This window comes from Hemitrygon akajei, chromosome 9, assembly GCF_048418815.1.
Source record: "Hemitrygon akajei chromosome 9, sHemAka1.3, whole genome shotgun sequence".
Taxonomy (NCBI): Eukaryota; Metazoa; Chordata; class Chondrichthyes; order Myliobatiformes; family Dasyatidae; genus Hemitrygon; species Hemitrygon akajei.
The window spans coordinates 60,695,828-60,720,011 of record NC_133132.1 but is presented as its reverse complement, the minus strand read 5'-3'; the positions used below and the strand labels follow the sequence as shown (position 1 = coordinate 60,720,011).

The window sequence follows — 24,184 nt, the reverse complement described above, 5'->3', positions numbered from 1 at the left end:
CAGATCTGTGCTCAGAACTCCAAGTGCCGTCTAACCAGTGTTGTAAGAGAGATAACTTTTCTTTTGCTCTCTCAGACAGACATGAGTCTTTGAAACTCCCTTTGGTATAAAGTGATGGACACAGAGTCTTCAAATGGTTTTCAGGCAGAGGTAGACGGATTGTTGATAAGCAAGATGGTGAAGGTTACCATGAGTAGGCAGGAGTGCAGATAACAGGTTACAATCAGATCAACTGCAATCAAAGAGTAATACAGCACAAACACAGGACCTTCGGCCCAACTCTTCATGCTGACCAAAGTGCTCATCTAAGCTCATCTAAATGTGCATCTGACCAATATGCCCACATTTTCCCAAAAACTGTTCCCATGAGAATCAATTTTTCCCCCTTTATACTGCACCAACTGCCACCACTGGGCTATAAACGTGCAGGAGCAGCGTGTGGTTCCCAGATACCTGTCCAAGTATCTTATAAATGTTTTATTGTACCTACCTCAGCCACTTCTTCTGGCAGCTCGTTCCACGTAGGGACCAGCTTTTGCAGAAAAAAGTTGCTATTCAAGTTCCTATTAAATCTTTCCCCCCTTCTCCTTAAATCTATACCCTCTAGTACTTGCTTACCATCCCCGGGAAAAGAACTGAGTGCATTCCCCCTGTTTGTGCACTGAATAATTTCATACACCTCTGTAAAATCACCACTTAATCTCCTAAGCATCAAGGAAGAAAAACCTAGCCTGTCCAATCTCTTGGTCCCTTGAGTCCTGGGAACATTTTTGCAAATCTTCTTTGCACTCTTACTGTAATGTAATCTATTTCTTTTAGAGCTAAGCACTACTTACGGACTGATGTCTACGTATGTGCATTGATCTGTTATCTACTCATGCACAATAAGCTACTCTCTCCCTCTCTCTCTCTCTCTCTCTCTCTCTCTGCGATGTGTATAAGTCACCTCTGCATACATACCTTTATGTAATTGCTATGTAGTTGCACAGACACAACAAATTGGTGACGAGAACGAAACTGAAGGCCAGCGAATATCACCAACTGCACCGACAGTTACAAGATGACAGAATTTGGAGGAAGGGAGAGAGACAGCAAGAGGAAAGAGTGAATCAGTACGGAGAAGACCGTCACGGACATTAACAAAGGGATGCACAAGCAACTGCATAGTACACAGTGAAAGACATGCAACTAACAAAGCTAAAGTAAAAATAATGTGATGATAGCCTTAGTCGGGAAAGTTGATGAATTTGATGGTGCTAATGAGGACTGGGAATCGTATATCGAGAGGGTTGAACAGTATTGTACTGAGAACGACTTTATGAGGAAAAGGAAGTATTCATGCTTCTTATCTTAATGGGTGCTAAAACGTACTGGCTGTTACACAATTTAGAAATTCCTGAAAAGCCAGCAAGCAAGATGTTCGATGAAATTGTTGCAACTGTACACAATCATTTGAGTCCTAAACAGCTAGTAATAGCTGAGATATTTAGATTTTACAAAAGGAACCATTCAAAGGACAAAAGCATTTCTGAATACATTGAAGAACTGCACAAACTTTCCCATGACCTTAGAGATGGGCTTTCTGATGCATTAAGGGACAGGCTTGTATGTGGTATGCATCGTCAAAGCACTCAAAAGAGGCGACTGTCCGAAAGAGACCTAACATTAGAATGGGCATTGACCATTGCAACATCATTAGAGACGCAGCAAAGAATGCAGCAGAACTGCAGAAAAGGAGTTTAGAATGTGAAATGAACAAAATATCTCCAAATTATGCAAAAAGCCAAAGATGTTATCAATGTGGCAAACCTCCCCCCCATCAAAGCAAAATTTTGCCAAATAGAGAGAGTGTGCAAGTCAGATAAAAAGTACAACCAAAGAAAAAAACCACACAGAGTAAAAAGTTTCAAACCAAAAACAAAGCAAATGCATAAAGTGACAGAATGTGAAACTGAATTGGATAACACAGAGTCTGACGAAGGTGAGCTGTCATGCCTAGAACTGTATAGCAGTACTGAAGCAGATCCCAAAATCATGTGGATCACAATAGATGTATCTGGTGTAAAAGCGAAAATGGAGCTGGACACAGGGTCAGCCTTGTCTATAATTTCAGAGGCTGACTACAACAGACTCTCTTCCAAGCTACCATTAGAAAAGACCTCGGTGATGCTAAAGACCTACAAGTGCCTCCCAAAGGTAAGTTGAAAGTGGATGTGATGTACGGAGGCCAAACACAACAGTTAGAGCTTAATGTGTTGAAAAGTGGAGGGCCAGCACTTTTCAGGTGTGAATGGTTGAGAAAAATCCAACTAGACCGGCATACAATCAAAGCTCTCAATGTGTCATCAACAGGCAACTGCAACCCAAATGGTAGCACTAACCAGAGACTGTCACAACTGCTTAATGCTAATGAGAAGGTGTTTGAGATGGGTATTGGTAAACTCAAAGGCATGAAGACCAGAATTGGACTGGATAAAGCAGCAGCACCAAGATTCCATAACCTACTACCCTGGTTTCCCCAAACATTGCTAGAGTGCTGCACCCACTGGACATATTGTTGCAGACAGGAGTAAAGGGGGAGTTATCAGAAAAATGCAAAAGAGCATTCAAGGAACCAAAGAGATTAATTAATGTCAGATAAACTGCTCACCCATTATGATCCATCTCTACCCATCAGACTGACGTGCGATGTGTACTCTTATGGCATTGGTGTTGTTTTGTCACACACTATGGAAGGCGGATCTAAGTGTCCAGTTACAGTTGCTTCAGGATCACTGACAAGTACAGAATGCAATTATGCACAGATCAACCGAGAGGTCCTTAGCCTAGTATGGAGAATAAAGAAGTTCCACAGCTATCTCTACAGATAAAAGTTTATCCTAGAGTCATTTGAGTCCATTTTCAATCCCAGGAAGGGAATTCCAGTGATGTCTGTTACTCAGACGGAATGTTGGGCACTTTTCCTAGGAACCTACTCTTATGACATAGAGTTCAAGGGTACCAAACAACACAGCAACGCTGATAGTTTGTTATGCCCTCCACTGTTGGCAACTGAAGAAGAAAAGTCTTCATTCTGTGACCCAGCAGAAGTGTTATGCACTGCATTGGTAGACCAGTTGCCAGTAACAACATATGAAATACAGAGAGAAACAAGGAGTGACCTGACATTGTCAAGTCTATGACATCACCATGCAAGGATGACCAGCTCATGGTAATCCTATGTTTCTAGAGTTCTCAGTGAGACGAGACCAGCTGCCTCTATGTCAAAAAACCATGATGTGTGGATCTTGTGTTGTGCTTCCCTCTAAACTGCACCCCAGAGTGTTAGAAGATCTACATGAAGTAGACCTGGGTATGGTCAGGATGAAGAGTCTCACCCGGAGCTACGTGTGGTGGCCGGGATTGAAGACTTGACCAAAAGCTGTTTGGGATGCTGAAATGTTCAAATTGCACCCCAGCAGGTACCGTCATACCCATAGGAGTAGCCATGTTGATTTTGCTGGGCCATTCATGGACTCCATGTTTCTGATTGGTGTTGATGCTCATTCAAAGTGGTTGGATGTAATATCAACGAATTCAACCATTTCAGAAAAGACTGTTTCTGCTCTGAGGACTACCTTCTTTTGAAATGACTTACCTGAACAAATTGTAAGTGACAATAGACCACAATACAAGTCAGAGGAGTTCAGAGTATTCATAAAGAAAAATGACATTGGACATTTCAAGTCAGCTCATCACCACCCGGCAAAGTTTTGTCCAAACCTTCAAGAAGTCCATTAAAGTTATGGCAAGGAAGACATTTCTCTACAACACAAAGTGGACAACTTCTTTTTTGTGTACCATGCAATGACAAATCAAACACCTGCAATGTTGTTCATGAACAGGGAGCTGAGATCTCACATAGACGACCTGAAACCAGATCTACTGGAGGAAGTGCAGAATAAACAGTTCAGCCAGTTGCCAAGTGAATCGACAAAGAGCTTCGAGATTGGACAGGAAGTCCTAGTGTGTGATTACCGAGAAGACAACTGGACACCTGGTAGGATAGCTACAAGGACTAGACCACTGATGTACATAGTGGATGTTGGCGTTCATACACGGAGATTTCATATGGACCAGATACTGGATGCTCAGCCTAAGAACATACCTGATTTGACTGCATCCAACAAGATGGACACCATACAGCCCTCGGAATTATCTCTCAGTGACGATCATGTGACCAACAGCAACGTGACACCTGCAACTGAGAACGCTGTCTTTGATAAGAGACCTGCCAAACCTGATGCCACTCCACAGGTCCAGAGGCACTATCTTGAAAGAAAGAGTGCTACCCAAAAGTCTGAATCTTTAGTATAGTGAAGTTAGTTATGGACTGTTATTCTGAAAGCATGTTTATTTGAATAAGGTTCATTAAAAGAAAATTGAATGTTTTATGTTACATTAATCTCAAGGGGAAGGAAGAATAACGTGTGGATCTCTCACTTACAGAGCAATATCTCCTCTTAGCACTACATATAGACTGATGTCTACGCATGCATTGAGCTGCTCCCTCTCTCTCTGCAATGTGTATACACAGTTAAAGTCACCTCCAGGTGCATGCCTTTATTTAATTGATATGTAGTTGCACAGACAAAACACTTATCAGCTTATGATCCTATTAAATAGGATGTAAACCTGAGGGGCTGAGGTCGGATCTTATTCTCGTTTCTAGGCCCTTCTATGCATGCAGTGTTCCAATTACTTACTTCTCGTCTTGGATATTCCACAGCCATCTTGGCTGTCCTCTGGCCAACTCTAGCTAACATTCTACTTTTCATCAAAGAAGATAATGAGAGTAGTGGAGTCAGATCAATACATCATGGGCACATCCCTCCTCACCATCATAAGTACCTACAGGAGGCACTGCTTCAGGAAAGCAACAACAATCATCAAAAACCCCACCATTTAGGCTATGCCATCTTGGCGCTACTGTATTCGGGGATTCATCTTCAACACTGAATGAGTACACCACAGTTGTCAAAGACTTCATGAAAGCCTTGGTGGATGAGTGTGCACCTACGACAACTGAATGCACATATTCAAATCAAAAGCTATGGAAGCATCTGGAGGATTGTAGTCTGCTGGCAGCTAGATCTGTAAAAATGTGTACAATTTATGTTTAATTCATTTTTCTTATGAATGTGGTGACTCTAATCCTAAGGGCCTGTGACATTGCTACAAGTAAGTTTTTCATCGCCTCTGTGCACAGAGGTGCACGTGCAAATGACAATAAACTCATCTTTGACTATGATTCTGTGAACCTGAAGTCATCCAAGACTGGAAGGCATGCGTTTAAAGTGTGAGAAACAGTAACACCAAAGGAGGTGTGTGGGGAATTTTTTTTATATACAAAGTGTGGTAGGGGCCAGGAATATACTGCCAGGGGTGCTAGTGGAGGCAAGTACGAGAGGCTCTTGGATAGGCACATGCATTTGCAGAAATAGAGGTACATAGGTTTTGTGTAAGCAGAAGAGACAAGTTTAATTAGATAAGCAGAAAAATATGGGAGCAGGGGCCTGCTCCTTGCTGTTCCAGTTGTGGGCATGTCACATTTTTCAAAGTTCAAAGTTGAAAGTACGCTTATTATCTAAGTATGTATATTTGATACAACCTTGAGATTTGTCTCCTTACAGGCAGCCCAGTAAACAACGAAACTTCAAAAGAACTCATTAAAAAGACCATCAAACGCCCAACGCTCAGAAAGAGAAAAAGAGATCATGCGAATAATAAAAGTAAGCAAACAGCTTCCGAACCGAAGTTTTACAAAAGACACGAAGCCAGACATCATTGCACCTGAAACAGGCTACAGCATCAATTAATTGCAAAGCCAAGGAGGCATTGCAAGACCACAGATGTGAGGCCAAGCGTCAGTGCAACCGGAGCAGGCCACAGCCTCGGTTCAGAGTGAAGCTGAGCAAACATCGCGGAGCAGCGAACAGAACCGGGCAGGACTGGTCCTCGCATCGCTTCCTGTCCCGACACTGACCTTTTCAGTCCGGCCCAGTACATAAATCATCCAAACCTTGGGTCATTCCTTACTCTCGGACCACTCAGGGGCCTCAAGCCTGCCAGCACGATTCCATCTGTCCCTGATCTTTCCAATTCGGCCTGGCACTTAAATCAATCAGACATCAGGACTTGCCTTGCTCTCGAGGATGCCATGACTCTGTTTCGACCCCGCCTTCCCCTCCGCTTGCCTCGCCCTAGCCTTCCCTGTGCCCGTGTCTCACCACTGCTCACCTCCACTTTCCTCGACCATTTCTCGTCTGCACCTCCGTCTCTGACACTTCCACCGGCACCATTAACGTAGATTGTTATTAATTAAGTGTTATTACTGAGGTATTTCAAACACAAACAAGAGAATATCTGCAGATGCTGAAAATCCAAGCATTAATGAGCTCTTTAGTAGTTTTCTTTATTTTGTTGCCTATAAGTAGTTGCTGGGCATCACCAGCACCATCCTAAACTTGCTATCAGATATTGAGACATCCTCATTCTTTTCTTTTATCTACCCAATATCGCTCACCGATGAAAGAGCTCAGAATGGAGAGCCGTCTTTGGGCATGTGTAGGACCAGGTTTGTCCAGTGCAACAAATGGACTTAGTTGAGGCTTCAAAGCCAGGGTTGCTGGCCTAGGAGAGGATGTTGATGTTTGTTTGCTTAGTCCTTCAAGTGGATCCTGAGGATTTTTGCAGAATCGGTATTGATGTCCACAAGACCGTAAGACATAGGAACAGAATCAGGCCATTTGGCCCATCAAGTCTGTTTCACCATTCTATCATGGCTGATCCTTTTTCCCCTCCTCAATCCCATTCTCTGGCTTCTCCCCGCAACCTTTGATGCCGTGTCCAATCAAGAACCTATCAATCTCTGCCTTAAATACACCCAACAACCTGTCCTTCACAGCTGCCTGTGGTAACAATTTCCACAAATTCACCACCCTCTGGCTAAAGAAATTTGGACGCCCCTTTATCCTGAGGCTGTGTGCCCTCTTGTCCTAGACTCCCCCATCATGGGAAACACCATTCTTACTCTGTCTAGGCCTTTCAACATTTGAAAGGTTTCAATGAAATCCCCTCCATTCTTCTAAATTCCAGTGAGTACAGACCCAGAGCTATCAAACATAACCCTTTCATTCCCAGAATCATCCTTGTGAGCCTCCTCTGAACCCTCTCCAATGCCAGCACATCTTTTCCGAAAACTCTTCACTATTCTCAAGGAGAGGCCTCACCAGTGCCTAATAAAGCCTCAGCATCACAACTCTGCTCTTGTATCCTAGAACTCTTGAAATGAATACTAACATTGCATTTGCCTTCCTCACCACAGACTCAACCTGCAAATTAATTTTGTGTTCTGCACAAGGACTCCCAAGTCCCTTTGTATCTCAGATTTTTGGATTTTCTCCCTTTTAAGAAAATAGTCTGCACATTTATTTCTACTAGCAAAGTGCATGACAATGTATTTTCCAACTTCGTATTTAATTTGCCACTCTCTTGCCCATTCTCCTAATCTGTCCAATTCCTTCTGCAGCTTTCCTGTTTCCTCAATACTACCTGTGCCTCCACCAACCTTTGTATCATCTGCAAACTTGGCAACATCTAAATCACTGATATAGAGTATAAAAAGAAGGGGTCACAACACCAGCCCCTGCGGAACACCACTAGTCACTGGCCACCAACCAGAAAAGGATCCTCTCATTCCCTCTCGCTGCCTCCTTCCAATCAGCCAGTGCTTTAACCATGACAATAACTTTCCTGTAATACCATGGGCTCTTAACTTGGTAAGCAGCCTCATGTGTGGCACCTTGTCAAAGGTCTTCTGAAAGTCCAAATATACAAAATTCACTGCATCCCCTTTATCTATCCTACATGTAATCTCCTCAAAGAATTCCAACAGGTTCGTCAGGCAAGATTTTCCCTTAAAGAAGCCAAGTACTCTATAAGCTGATCCTTAACAATTGACTCCAACAGCTTCCCGACCACTGTGGTCTTACAGGTAGGTTGTAAGTTGTCTACATTTTAGAAGCCTGCAGGAAACAGGAATTGCTGCTGCTCACCCGACGGTGTTTGAGGTCCTGAATCTACAAATTTGGCAATGTTGCTGGCATGCAGGAGTGAGATAGGTCAGCTCTTTGAATGGTGTCATAACAACTATTCACCCAGCATCAACAAAACCATTGAACTGACTGTGAAGTTTAGGATGGAGCAGCCAGGCAAGTCAACTCCAGTCTCATTGAAAGGTCTGTGGTGGAAAGGGTGAGCACCTTCCTGGCTGTCAACATCTTGGAGGACCTAGCCTGGGCACAGCACATGGAAGCTTTTCAACTTCCCTAGAAGTTTAAGGAGATTCAGCATAGTCATCAAGGACTTTGACAAACATCTATAGTTGTACAATGGAAAGCATTCTGACTGGTTGCATCATAGCCTGGAATGGGAACTCCAATGAACAGGAACACGTGGCTGCAAAGAGTTGTGGCTTCGGCCATTTCCTCCATGGGTCCAACTCTCCCATCCATCAAGAACATCTACAAGAGGCAATGTCTCAGAAAGGCAACATACATCATTGAAGACCCCCTCCATTCCACCCATGACCTCTTCTCAATGCTGCCTTCATTCAGAAGATACATGTGCCTGAAAATCTACATCTCAAGATTCATTAACAGCTTCTTCCCCACTGCTATCAGGTTCTTGAACTGACCTGAAAAGCCCTAATCCCACCACAGGCTATATTCTCCTCAACTTGTATTAATATTATGTTCATTTTGATGCATTTTGTTGAATACGTTCTGCAAAATGTTTGTTCATTTAAGTTTATGTTTGTCATGTTTGAATTGTGGTTCTTTTGCAAAAAGCCAATTGTCATACCCATGACAGTTAACTTGAACTTGATTTTCAAAAAGCTTCTTCCTCTCTTTGCCAAAGATCACATTGGTGCACTGTAAGTCTTGGAGACTTTTGTCATTGTTCTCTGCCTTTGCTGAGAGGTGGCTCGGGAGATTTTGGGTGCAGTCCACGTTTATCAGGGTTGCAAGTATCCTGAAAGAAGCGGTGTTGGTCACTGCTGTATCAGTGAAAGGTATTTGAAGACACATACTGTAAGGGAGATTCATCATCCAGGGTTGGGACTCAGTAGCTCACATAGCCAACAGTGCATTAGCAAGTAATGGGTGCTTTTGCTTGCTGGGCTGATACAGCAGTGGCTGCATACTACAGACTGTTGCTGACCAATTAGCCGGTGTGTTCACTGAGATCATTTATCTCTTGCTTTGGTAGTGTGTGGTACCCACCTGCTTCAAGGAGACTTCAGTTATACTGGTGCCCAAGAAGAGCATATGGCCCACCTCAATGACAATCACCCAATTGCATTTACATCCACAGTAGTGAAGTGTTTTGAGGGGCTGGTGATGAAACATTACCACGCTTGCTTGAGAAGCAACTTGGATCCACTCCAATTTGCCTACTGAAGCAACAAGTCCACAGCAGATGCCACCTCATTGGCTCTTCACTCAACTCTGGAACATTTGGACAGCAAATATGCATATATCAGTATGCACATTATCAATACAACATCTCCTCCACAAGTTTCATCAGCACAGGAAGACCACAGGACTGTGTACTTTGCCTCCCGCTCTACTTGCTTTATCAATAATGACTGTGTGGCTAAGCACAGTTCCAATACTATATTCAAGCTTGCTGATGACACCACTGTTGTGGGCCAAATCAAAGGTGGGGATGAATCGGCATACAGGAGGGTGATTGAAAATCTGGCTAAGTTGTGTCTTAACAACAACCTCTCACTCAGTGTCAGCCAGACCAAGGAACTGATTGTAGACTTCAGGAGAGGGAAACCAGAGGCACATGCTCCAGTATTCATTGGAGAATTAGAAATGGAGAGGATCAGCAACTTTAAATTCTTTGGTGTTACTATTTCAGATGACCTGCAAATGCAATTGCAAAGAAAGCACAACAGCACCTCTACTTCCTTAGGAGTCCGTGGAGATTCGGCATGACATCTAAAGCTGACAAATTTCTATAAGTGATTTTTGGAGAGTGTATTGACTGGTTGCATCATAGCCTGACATGCAAACACTTTGAACGGAAAACCCTACAAAAGGTAGTGGATTTGGCATAGTACATCAAGGGTAAAGCCCTCCATTGAGCAGCACATCTACAGGAAACGCTGTAGTAGGAAAGCAGCATCCATCATCAGAGATGGCCACCACCCAGGCCAAGCTCTTTTCTCGCTGCTGCCATCAGATAGAAGGTACAAGTGCCTCAGGGCTCACACCATCAGGTTCAAGAACTGTTACTACCCCTCAACCATCAGAGTCTTGAACAAAGGGGTTAGCTACACTCACTTGCCCGTCCGTTGAGATGTTCCCATAATCAATGATCTCACTTTAAAGACTTGTCATCTTGTTATTTATTGCTATTTAGTTATATATGCATTTGCACAGTTTCTTGCCTTCTGCACTCTAGTAGATCCTTCACTGCTCCTGGGATAGTTACTAACCTATAGATTTGCTGAGTATGCCTGCAGGAAAATGAATCTCAAGGTTGTATATGGTGACATATATGTACCTCGATAATAAAATTTACTGTGAACTCTGAGTAGTGTAAAAGGCATTCGGTATACACTGAATATAAGAGTTGTGATGCCATATTGCAGTTATCCAAAACATTGGTTGGACTGCACTTTAGAGTATTGTGTACAGTTCGGGCCACCACATTAGAACATAAAACATAGTACAGCAAAGGAACAGACCCTTTGGTCCATGACGTTTTGTCAATCTTGTTAAGTTAATGACACCTAATCCCTTCTGTCTGCACGAGTTTTGTTCTCTTTATATTCACATGCTTATCTAAGAGCCTTTTAAAGCACCACAATCATACCTGCCTCCACAACCACACCCCTGTCAGTGCATTCCAGGCACCCACCACTCTGTTCAAGGACAGGAAAGGCTTTGAGTGAAAATGTAGGTAAAAGGGATTAGTGTGGATAGGTATAGGAAGAGGAGGGCCAAACAGGCATGTTTCTGGTACACTTCCACGATCCAGTTCTCTGGAAATCCGAGTGCTTGCCCAGGTCCTTCTCAAATGTTGGCAGAGTCCTGGCCTCCACCACCCCCTCGGCTGTTGAGAGGATCAGGAATGCTCTGTCAGGAAAGGCCAGGCAAGCGGTTTCCATAAGTAATTTTAAAAGAGGGTCGTGTAAAGAGGATGAGGGTAAGGCCAAAATCCAGAATTGATGGATTAAGCACGAGAATGAATGTCAGCACTATAGGCTAAATGACCTTGTTTTGCCCAACACTTTCATTGACTCAATAAAAGGCCTGGGAAACTGACCCAGAGGCAAGTCAACAAGCAGACAGAAACTAACAGTGCACTTTCAGCAGCTGATTATGATCGAGCCTCTGCCATCTTTCAGGCAGATCCCTTATATTCCCACATCATTGCCATCAAATTAGGTAACAATAACAGAGGCACAATAAAAAAGCTCCTTAAAAGTAGCATTTCCCCACTATATATTAGATGTTAGATTTAAGGATTGGGGCTGGGAGAGGTGGTGGGGAGGGGGGAATGGTAAGTGGGGGTAAGGTGGGGGGAATGTAGGAAGGGTAGTTGGTGTTAGTGGTGGGGGATGTTGAAAGTTGTTAGTTAGTGGTGGTGGTATGGTGGGGGTGGGGAATGGAAGAGAGAGAGAGAGATTACTAATTAATTGATATTACCATTGTGCCATCCCTCTTTAAATTAAATTAATTAGTAATAAACACTCAGTAAACTCGACACCATACAAGACGTATAGTAGCCCACTAGATTAGTACCCAATCCACAGTCATTTATTCACTCCACCCCTGACGCAATGTAGCAGCAGGTCGTACCATCTACTGGATTCACTGCAGCAACTCACCAAGATTTCTCAGACAGCACCTTCCAAAATCATGACCAACCAGGACAAAGGCGTCAATAACATAGGGACACAGAATGCACAAGATGCCACACTATCCTGACTTGGAAACATTTCTTCAATATCATGGGATAAAACTCAGGGAGAATGTGCAAACTCTGAGATTGAGATTGAACCTGGATTGCTCCAAAATGCACTTATTGTTTTCCACCTTTTACCAAAGTGGACTAAGGTAACCCATACATTGTTTAGAAACAGGATACCGTTCTGTTCCTCAGCCTGCACTGGCAATGAATTTGACAATGAAAGGACTGTTCTCATCTCCACATTTCTGCCTTTGATCTTCAAGAGATTGGAAGTTCTCTTTGTCTCTATTTACTGCTCCTCCACATCACCAAAGTAGACAGTTTGTGGGAAATTGTTGGGGACAAACTGAGCACTGTATTTTGTCCATTGCAGCACAGAGTTCACTTGAGGAAGTACTTCAAAGGCAGTAAAGTTGTTTGGGATTCTTCAGGAGATTCTGTGTAAAAGCACAGCAATTTTCTTAAGGCAGACAGGGCGAAAGTCTGCCAACTTGGCAGAGAAGATCACACTCAGTGCATGCTGTGGACCTACAGTACACGGATCGAGTAGTACATATATTTCAAATTTATAGTCTGGGCTTAACATCAAGACAGCCCAAAGACTGAGACCTATTATTAGAACAATGGCTAAGCAGCAGCAACTGAAATCTGCTAACTCTTTCCAGCAGTATGTTGTAGTTAGTCAGACAAGATTGCCTATCGCAACATCACAACTGGTTAAAAACCAATGGCCTCCACACGACAACAATTACAGCCCTCTCTCTCTCTCTCTCTCTCTCTCTCTCTCTCTCCCTCTCCTTTAGTAACTGGTGTTTGGAGCCTTCAGCCCATAGCTTGTGGGGCACACAGGGTTGTTTCTGTGTATACTGTGTTGTGAAGTTACTACCATAGCATCCTGGTTAAACAACATGTGCAGAGCGGAGGACAGTTCTGGTCACTGTTCTGCAAAATAAAAGATGTGGGGACAAAAAGAAGGGGCAAAAGTGAAACTGCAAGAGAGATACCAGAACTGAGGAAAGGCAAAACAAGCCGGATTCTTTTCTCTCTAGAATGAATAGAAAAAACATCTAAACTTCTGAGACAGTCTGAAACAAGAGGTAAATACATCATGCAGTCAGTAATAAATTCAGTTGGGGAATGCAGAACAAATTCCAACTACAGAAATTAATACCGGGGAGGGTGATCTCTCACAAGAGGTGAGAGTAACAGGCTGGGCTGGAAGTGGCAGAAAATTTGAGAGCAGCATCATAGGACCGGGAAGACTAAAAGGCCAGATCCATGCTTAGCTTTGTATGATTCTGTGTAAAAATATATGTTCATTTTTGACTCCTCTGAGTATTTTCACAAACATACCAACCTCCTGCCACTGGACATAGAACATGCAACAGTAGAATACAGGAACAGGCACTTCAGCCCATGATATTGAGCCGAACAAATTAAACTAGCAATTAACTAATCCCTTCTGCCTACACAATGACCATATCTCTCCTCTTTATGTACACTACATTCATGTGTCTACCTAAGAGAACCTGAAACACCTCCATCGTATTGTCTCCACTACCACCATAGGCAGCACATTCTAGGCACCCACTCCTCTCCATATAAAAACATACCCTACTCATCTCTTTTGAACTTACCCCCTTCCACCTTAAATGCATGCTTTTTAGTATTAGGCAGTTCAATGTTGGAGAACAGATACCAGCTGTCTGTCTATACCTTTCATAATCTTAAAAACTTCTATCAGGTTTTCCCTTGGCTTCTGCCACTCTAGTAAAAAACAGTCCAAGTTTATCCAGCCTTTCTTCATAGCACATGCCTTCTAATTTAAACAGTATCCTAGTAAACCTCTTCTGCACCCTCTCCAAGGCCTCCATGTCCTTCTTATAATGCAGTCACCAGAAAAGAATGCAATACTGATGTGGCCTAACTAGAAATTCATAAAGCTCAACATAGCTTAGACCAGAAGACAATTAGGATCAGAATTAGTCCATTTGGCCCATCGGGTCTGCTCTGCCATTTCATCATGGCTGGTCCAATTTTCCTCTCAGCCCCAATCTCTTGCCTTCCCCCCATATCCCTTCAAGCCCTGATCAATCAAGAATCTAATTTCATTAATTGTTAAACATATTGCCTTGACTAATAAAGGCACACATGACATATTTTGACCACTGTATCGACTTGTATAACCACTTTAGGGGAGTTATAGACTTGGGCCCCATGGCTTCCTCTATACATAAATACTGTTAATGGTCTTGTCATTGTTTTAAAATTGTCAGTAGATATATAATATTAGCTCTTTCTGTCCCACACATGGTGTTTCAGGCATTCCCACCACCAGAAAATTCTCTCTGCCATTAGAACTCCTCATTAGACACCCACTACTTTTGTTCTGCTCTTAAGGAGAAAAATTTTATTATACCACTCTTGTGAGACAGATCATAGAATTCTTCATGGAAATAGGCCCCATTTGGCCACACCAAGTTGCCCATCTGAGCTAATTCCATTTGTCTGTGTTTGGACTAAGTCCTTCTAAACCCTTTCTAACCATGAACCTGTCCAAATGTATTTTAAGCATTGTAGTTATTCCCCTATCTGCCACTTCCCACTCTCGACATAACCACTAACCTCTGTGTGAAAAATCTGCCCCTCAGAACCTCTTTTAATCTTTTCCCTCTCACCTTACACAAATGCTAATGTTGAGTTTTAGACCCCTCTACCTCAAGAAAAAGACTGTAACCCTTCACCTTCCTGTGGCCCTCTGGGAATAACTTGGCATTTAATATGCCAACCGGAAAACACAACTATGCTTTTTTTTTTTAAACTTTAGAAACAAGAAAATGTTTCACTTTAAACTGGCATTACACACAACGATTTAGCTAATATTGAACCTCCCAGCTTCAGAGCTGTGGGTTCAGTCCAGATCTCTCTCTGGTCCTGTCTGTGTGCAGTTTGTACGTTCCCCCTATAACTGCATAGATTTCCTCATGGTGCTCCAGTTTCCTCCCACATCCCATACACGTGCAGGTTGTCAGGTCAGCCGGTCATAGTAAATCCCTCTAATGTAGGTGAATGGTAGAATCTGATTAGCGTAAATGCATGTTTGGTAGATAGTTCGGACCTGGTTGCAAGCTACATGACTTCATGACATTAAATGGTTGATATTAATAAGAACCTTGTTCTTGCTATTTATTTATGTTTGCATTCGCACAGTTTGTTGTCTTCTGCACTCTGATTGACCTTTCACTGACCCTGTTATAGCTACTATTCTACAGATTTGCTGAGTGTGCCTGCAGGAAAATGAATCTTAGGGTTGTATAGAGTGACATATGTGTATTTCGGTAATAAATTTACTTTGAACTTTTAGAACTTCGGCTTCCAGTTAGAAATGAAACACTATAATACTTTGCACTTTGAAGGAAAGAACCGTCTCCTCAACTCACAGAGAGTAAGGATACTATTAGGAAACAGGAATCATTTTTAAGCATTAAGGTGCAAAAACAGTACTATGACCAGAGTGGAAAGAATATATAAATATACAGATGGGCTTATGACATGAGACGAGCTATGGTAGGCCATTTGGTTGGCATTAGTAAGACAAGCGAAAGGGCCTGATTCTGTGTAGTAAAGTTCTGTGACTTTACGATCCCAATACCATTAATGTTAAACATCACATCCAATCAAAGAATAAGTGAACAATCTCCATGAGGTGTGATTTAAAACAGAGATTTTAACCTTATTAATAGAATGTTGGAGATCATTCCGTACATAAAAGTCAAAAAGAAATCCTCTGTAGTATGGTAACACATGTCCTGGCACTTTGATATATTCCACTGCCCTCGTCCCTCACCACCCGCCTTGTGATTTATTGGATTCTCCAAGTGTGGTCTGGCTCTTACCAAGAAAAGCAATGTGAAGTACTTTTGCAGTAATCAATGTTTTGTGTCTTTAGCTTAAGCTGGCTTTGATTGTCGGGTAATCCTACACTTTTTGTTTCAGTCCATCATTCTGAGAAAGAAGGAAACCATTGTGAGTTAGGATAATCTTATACAGCAGTCTTAATCCACCTAAGCAGAGCATGTCACGGGAATCAAGTCTCTGTGTAATAAAGACAAAGCTGATGGACTAACTCTAAAATTAGAGTTAAAATACACCTTTAGACTCAAGTGAGGCATGACTGCGTTTGGCACCTAACTTTTATTTATTAATTCCTATTCTCTTCCTCAAAAGAGCCGTGTCTGTATGTGTGTGTTTTGTGTTTTGCCAGGTGATACGGAAACAGTATGGAGGAAACGTTACTTCTATGCTTGATCTGTGTCTCACACACGCGAGGAGAGGGGTCCTTCAGTTATTCTGCTGAATGTAATTTTCATTTTAATTTCCCCAAGGCTCTGAGGCTGTAGTCAAATTCACATTGCTCCCTCTCATTGAATTGTATCACCACTGCAGTGAATGTTCTTGAAGCATATAATTGAAACACATCAGCTTGGGAGGAAATGTGAAATATGACATTTGGCTCTTTTACCACAAGCCAAGAGATATCCCAAAGCATCTTAAGACCAACAGCTGAAGATTATGTGCTATTATATCACACAACATAGGAAACAGAACAGTATAGCATAAGTACAGGCCCTTTGGCCCATGTTTATGCTAACCATGATGTCAAATGAAACTAATCTCATCTCCCTGCACATGAACTCTATCCCTCCATTTGCAATGCAATATCAGATTCAACAGATGAATTTCTCCTGTTTACTCGCATATTTTGTGATAGTCCAGGATGGAGTATATCAGGATGCTGTTCATCGACTATAGCTCAGCATTTAATACCATCATTCCCACAATCCTGATTGAGAAGTTGCAGAACCTGAGCCTCTGTACCTCCCTCTGCAATTGGATCCTCAACTTCCTAGCCGGAAGACCACAGTCTGTGCGGATTGGTAATAATATATCTTCCTTGCTGACAATCAACACTGGCGCACCTCAGGGGTGTGTGCTTAGCCCACTGCTCTACTCTCTATATGCACATGACTGTGTGGCTAGGCATAGCCTAAATACCATCTACAAATTTGCTGACAATACAACCATTGTTGGTAGAATCTCAGGTGGTGACGAGAGAGCATACAGGAGTGAGATATGCCAACTAGTGGAGTGGTGCTGCAACAACAACCTAGCTCTCAATGTCAGTAAGATGAAGGAGCTGATTGTGGACTTCAGGAAGGGTAAGACGAAGGAACATATACCAATTCTCATAGAAGGATCAGAAGTGGAGAGAGTGAGCAGCTTCAAGTTCCTGCGTGTCAAGATCTCTGAGGATTTAGCCTGGTCCCAACATATCAATGTTGTTATAAAGAAGGTAAGACAGTGGCTATACCTCATTAGGAGTTTGAAGAGATTTGGCATGTCAACAAATACTCTCAAAAACTTCTTTAGATGTACCGTGCAGAGCATCCTACATCACTGTCTGTATGGAGGGGCTATTGCACAGGACCCAAAAAAGCTGCAGAGGGTTGTAAGTCTAGTCAGTTCCATTTTAGGTACTAGCCTACAAAGTACCCAGGACATCTTCAGGGAGCGGTGTCTCAGAAAGGCAGCATCCGTTATTAAAGACCTCCAGTACCCAGGGCATGCCCTTTTCCCACTGTTACCATCAGGTAGGAGATACAGAAACCTGAAGGCCCACACTCAGCAATTCAGGAACAGCTTCTTCCCCTCTACTATCCAATTCATAAATGGACATTGAAACCTTGGACATGACCTCACTTTTTTAATATACAGTATTTCTGTTCTTTGCATGTTTTTAAAAATCTATTCAATATGTGTATACTGTAATTGATTTACTTATTTATTTATTATTATTATTATTTTTTTTTCTCTTCTATATTATGTATTGTATTGAACTGCTGCTGCTAAGTTAACAAATTTCATGACACATGCTGGTGATAATAAACCTGATTCTGATTCTGGTCTGTATAGTCTATATATACCTAACCTAAAAATTCGCACATTATTCAAGAGAATCTCCATGAGGGCTAGACTTTATGCAGATTTTCTAGAGCGGAATCTTAACCCACAACCTCTGGACACAAAGGCATAAGCAACCCTCTGAACCACGGCAATGGATAATCGACACAGCAGTGGTTCAAGGAAGCAGCTGACCACCACCTCCCGATGGGCAATGAAATGCTGGTTCAGCTTGTGAAACCCACATCCCCTGAATAAATACTTATAAAGTGTTGGCGGAGATCGAGTCAGATCAAGCAAGAAGAGCAGGCTTCTTTTCCTGCAGAACATTAGTGACCACTAATGATAGTCCAAGATACCAGTAGCAGATTTATTTATTAATTTGAATTTAAGTTGCTCAGTCACCATTCAATATTTGGATTTCAAAGTTCAGAGTAAATTTATTATCAAAGTACATGTATGTCACGATATACAACTCTGAGATTTGTTTTCTTGTGGGCATACTCCGTAAATCCAAGAACCATAAGAGAATCAATGAAAGACAGGCAGTCAATGTGTAAAAGACAATAAACTGTGCAAATATAAAAGAAAATAATAAATAAATAAATAAATAAATAAACAAGCAAGCACTGAATATTGAGAACATGAGATGAAGAGACCTTGAAAGTGAGTCCGTACATTGTGGGATCAGGTCAGTGACGGGGCAAGTGAAGTTGAGTGAAGTTGTCTCACTGGTTCAGGAGCCTGATGGTTGAGGGGTAATAACTGTTATTCAACCTGGTGGTGAGAGTCCTGAGGCTTCTGTATCTTCTTCCCGATGGCAGTAGCAAGAAGAGAGCATGCCCTAGGAGGTGGGGGATCCTGACGATGGATGCTACTTTCCTGTGACAGCAGTTCGTATAGATCAGGGGTGGCCAACCTTTTACATTCCATGCGTCAATTTTTTCACGCACAAGTGCAGATGCAATTTTTTTCACGCATGAGTGCTACATTAACATATTCTTACAAGAATTGAATGGGGGTACAAGAGTTGTATGGCGCATCTGAACTCGTGAGTGAAAAAACTGACGCATGCAATGTAAAAAGCTGGCCACTGCTGGTGTAGGTGCTCTCAATGGCAGGGACTGGGCCATAACCATCACTTTATGTAGGATTTTCTGTTCCAGGGTGTTGGTGTCCTCGATCATATCTGAATCAAACACGGCGAACTCTGGCTAGCCATTCACTTACTTAACCACTATGTCTACATATTCCCTGCAGTCCTGACACAATGGTTAAGCAGTTGCAAGCTTGAATTTAAATCCACCACAGCAAAAGAAAACAGCCTATAATCATTGTCATGAAACCTTTAGACTTTTATTAAAACCCATCAGGCTTACTAATGCCCTTCAGAAGAGAAAATCTACCATCCTCACCCATTCTGACCAAAATATGGTTCCCGATCCACCAACGTGTTCTGACTCTCAAATCATATATCAAGCCAGAGACAGACTAAGTGCTAACAACCAGCGTATCCCAAAAATAAATGAGTATTGTGCTTGGCGCAGGCATCAAATGCTGAAAGTTACTTTGCTGTGCTATTCTACGTAATGAAGGGCAATGGCACAAATAGCTGGTCTCTGTTCCCTGACACTGGCAAGATAGGTTGGTGAAGAAAGCAATATAACATGTTTACCCTTGCAGGTCAGGGCATAGACTATGAAAGTTGGAACATTATTTTGCAACTTTACAAACTACCATTAGACTGTGCTTGGAATTATGGTCACCATACTATAGGAAAGATACGGTTACACTGTGGAGAGTGTGGGGGAAGTTGCCTTGAGTGGAGTATTTTAATTACCAAGAGAGTTTTCATAGGTTTGGCTTATTTTTCCTAGAGTGAAGACCTGAGAGAGCCATATAAAATTATAAGAAGCAAAGACAGGGTAGTCAAGACTTCCTTTCCATGGCAGGAGTATGAAAAGCATGAGGAAAGGTTTAAGGTGAGAGGAATCAGCTTTAAGATGGATTTGAGGAGAATGCTTTCTTTACTAAGTGGTTGACATCCGCAACTCTGCCGGGAAAGGTGGTGGAATCAGATCAAAAGGAGGATGTTTGTCTCATCTTCACCACAAGGGTGGTGTCCATTGGGAGTGCAGCGCTAACTGTGCAGGAATTTTCTGACCCCTCTCACTGCCACCAAGTAAAGTTCTGACATGAAGTACTCTGCCAAATGGCTTTGGTAGTCTGTTTGGGAACTATTCCACAGGTTATACTGTCCCCTTCTCCTGCAGAATGTTCAGTGCTACCCATTGTAAATTGGCGGACCTCTTTATCATGCTCCTCTGCACCAACATTTTAATTCTGATTCCCATTCCCATTCCGATATGTCGGTTCATGGCCTCCTCTTGTGCCAAGCTATTCCATTTAGATATCCTCTCCAACATGACGGCATAAATATCAACTTTTCCTTCCTAACCCAATTTCCCTCGGGATCAATAAAGTATGTCTGTCTGTCTTAATTCCCCTTTCTGACCTTTTATTTCTTCTCACTTGCCTATTACTGCCCTCTGGGTCCCTTCTTCTTTCTCTTTCTCCTATGGTTCACTCTCCTCTCCTATCAGATTCTTTCTTCTCCGGTCCTTTGCCTTTCCCACCCTCCTGGCATCACCCATCACCTTCTAACTATCCTCCTTCCCAGCATCTGTCCGAGGATCCCTTGTATAGATTTAGTGTTTGATTGACGTACAATGCTGCCGGCGGAAGCGGAAGGGGCGGGACGAAGTTGTTCACTCACACTTGGAAGATGGCGGTGCAATCGGCAACGCGGATTTTGTTGCCGATTTGCCGGAGACTAACGACACTGTCTCTTTGGGCTTCCTGTCGGCGGTTTTTACCGGAAATTATTAGAGGCCATCGGCCGCCGCTGACTTCGTGTCTTGTGCCAGCCCGAGGGCTGCGGGAAAGTGAGTGCAAAGGAGGGCCGGCAACACACGCGCGTACTGGGGCAGGGTCCGCTTTGATTGACGGTAGGGGACGCGGGGGCTGGGCTGCCGATTGGCTGAAGATCGGTTGATTGCCAGGCATTGGAGCCAATTGATTGGTGGACAGGCGTGGTTCGTCTGCACCACGTTCAGTTTACAGTTACAGGAGTGCAAAGAGGGGCAGAACGGAGGAAAACCATGCAGGCGAACAAAAGTAGTTGCCGGAATCATAGCACTCAGCTGGAGAAAGATATACTGTCATGTTCATTGGTCATACGCACAAGTACATGTATGCATAAGCCAATGAAAATCTCAGCCTGCATCAGCATCACAAGCACATATCTTCAGAGAAACAACGAGAAAACATAGAGTATTAAGCAGGAAAGAATGTAATCAGGACAGAAAAAAATAACCCATTGTGTAAAGTGGGCTTATTGTTGCTTAATTTATTTGTGGTTATATTACTTTGTGTGCTCTATGTGTATGTCTTAAATGTGCGGTGTTGAGCACCTTGGTCCAGAGCATAGATGTTTCATTTGGTTGTGTGCATGTGTACCATTGAATGACAATAACATGAATTTGAACTTGAGTTAGGGTTGTGCTGCCATTTGAATCAAGAACTAAGTGGTTAAAGAGAAGTAGCTATGCTTGAACCTGGTGGTGTGGGACTTCTGGCTTTTGTACCTCCTGCCCTGTAGTAGTTGGAAGAAGGTGGCATGGCCCGGATGTTGATCCTTTTGATGGTGGAGAGGGATCTATTGGGCTGAGTCCACTACTCTCTGCAGCTTCTTCTGTTCCTGCACATTTGAATTGTCGTGCCATCCAGCCAGTGACATTTCTGCAGAAGTGGAAAAGTGATGTGCCTCAAACTCAGAATCAGATTTATTGTTATACTCAATGAAGAATTTACTTGTATCAGCATCACAGACATACATTACCTGTCAAATTATGCTTCTCAACCTTCCCTTTAAATTTTCAATCTGGCTTTGTCCCCTTTCCTTTCCAGTCCAAAACAACGTTCCCTCTAATTTTTCTTCACCGCTGCGCAGACCAACCGTTGCTCTGAGCAGAAAAATTTACACTGTCTGAAAATGTGCAGAGTTTTAAATATCTTTTTCGTAATGTGCATACTATGAATATTTAGAATGAAACTTGGAAAATCACGCGCTTTTGTTTTTATTTATTAATTGAAGAGTATAATGACGTTCAGTGCAGCAAAGAAAATCTTTCACATTTTGTGAACTTCTCGCCTTGTCTATTCCAACTGCATGGCAACAAAATGGCTATGTGCATGGGAGCTTTTCAGTTTTACTGTGTCGCCCCAAAATGTTAACGGTTCATTCCCCTTTATAGATCCTGCCTGATTTGCTGAGTTCCTCCAGCATATTGTGTGTGCTGTTCAGAATTTCCAGTATATGCACAAACTCTTGTGTCTGTTCTTGAACCTGGTGGTGTGGTGTCTCAGGCTTCTGGACCTCGTGCCCAGTTGGTAGCTGTGAAAAGATGCCACGGGCCTGTTGGCGGATGATAGATATTGCCATTTTGAGGAAGAAGCACCTCTATGGATCTTACTGTTGGTGGGTAATACCAAAGTAAAACACTTGGAGATATCTTGAACAGGACACAAAGGGAACCATATGAATTAATGCGATATTATCTCCCAGACTGTCAGCATATTTATTGCCATTAACTAACAATCTGCTAGAGGAACTCTATGGGTTGAGCTGCATCTGCATGTGGGAAATGTATTATCAACGTTTTGGTTTGAAACCCTGAATCAGTTTTCAACTTGAGGAGTTGACAATTACTACCCCTCACCCCTGCCAAAGATTTAAAAGGGACCTAAAGGAAGATTTTTTCACACAGAAGGTGGTGGGTATATAGACAAGCTGCCAGAAGAAGTAGTAGAAATAGGAGTACAATTACAACATACTTCATACATTTGGACAGTTATATGGATAGGAAAAGTCTGGAGGGATATGGAGCAAGTGCAAGCAAATGGTACTAATACAGTTAGGCAACTTGGTCAGTATGGATGACTGGGTTGAATGCCCCGTTTCTATGCTGTATAGATCTATAACTATAACACAATGCACACAATATGCGTTCAGAAGTGGTAACATGATAGTTGTCTTACCTATCACCTTCTAGCTATCCTATTTCCCCTCCCCCACCTTTTTTATTCTGTTGTCTTCCCTCTTCCTTTTCATCCCTGAACAGCCCGAAGTGTCAACTGTTTATTCGCTTCCATCGATGCTGCCTGACCTTTTGAGTTCCTCCAGCATTTTGTGTGCATTGATTTGGATTTCAGCACGTTCTCATGTTTCTGATTGTCTTTTTATGTTCAGTAAGGTAGGCAAAGGAATAGAACCGTCAAGTTGAGCCCCTTCAGTTTCATTCTTCCATAAGCACTCGTGCAGCCAGAAATAAAGTATCTGCAGTTCTCTCCATTATTCCTGCCTAACCTGCTGCATTCCTCCAGCATCTCCTCTGGGTTACCAGCAATTAGCTGCTTAACTATTAGCAATGGACATAATAATAGGAGTTGAATAGAAGTCTGCACAGGATGAATAAGGTTCATTGAAAGGACAAATGAACCATTCACAGTGCCCTTTCCCAGTTCAGCATCCCTTATACTGAGGTTTTAGTTACACTCAAAAATTTGGCCACGTTAGGTGGCCCACATTGCTTGCATGCCTAACACCAGACTCCCAAAGGATGCCCTCTGTTCTCTCTATTCTGAAGACATTATCATGTGAACAGAGGAAAAAAATGAAAACATGATATTACAACTTTCTTGTGAAAATGCAGCATGCCCAATGATTTATGAATAATTCACCCATGACTGCACTGAATGGTGAAGGATGATTCAGGATTGTATTGAGAATCTCAATGCCGTGCGTTGGGAGCACACAACAGCTTTGTGTAAGCACTGGAAGGAGTAAATCACCTTACAATTTATCCAGTCCTTTGAGGCAATCTCCAGTTCCCATATTGATCTGATCAGCTACCTTAGAACCAACAGGACAAAATGGAAGTAAGTCTCCTTGATCCTGAGAGATTACCTAAGAAGAAGAAATTTGAATTGTGAAAACTGGCAACATGACTGCTGACTGGCCAATTCTTCACAATATTTTTATGGCAGTTTGTAGAGCTATGTATATTTTCATTAACTTCCAGCTTAACAAGTGCTTGTAGAGCACACTAGATACCCCACTGTCTTTTAA

At 42.5% G+C, this 24,184-nt stretch overlaps 1 protein-coding gene and 1 long non-coding RNA gene across 2 annotated transcripts in view; one reads left to right on the top strand and one right to left on the bottom strand.

Moving 5' to 3' along the window:
- The window catches only part of LOC140733154 (uncharacterized), a 162,517-nt gene extending 141,632 nt beyond the window's left edge, over positions 1-20,885 (bottom strand). Inside the window, exon 1 of the long non-coding RNA XR_012100234.1 lies at positions 20,771-20,885. This is a non-coding gene — a long non-coding RNA (uncharacterized lncRNA). The remainder of the gene's footprint in view (positions 1-20,770) is intronic.
- mrps18a (mitochondrial ribosomal protein S18A) overlaps positions 20,751-24,184 on the top strand; it is a 119,405-nt gene continuing 115,971 nt past the window's right edge. The window contains exon 1 of the mRNA XM_073056081.1: positions 20,751-20,939. Coding sequence (XP_072912182.1) covers positions 20,780-20,939 — 160 coding nt within the window. The 5' untranslated portion in view covers positions 20,751-20,779. The remainder of the gene's footprint in view (positions 20,940-24,184) is intronic.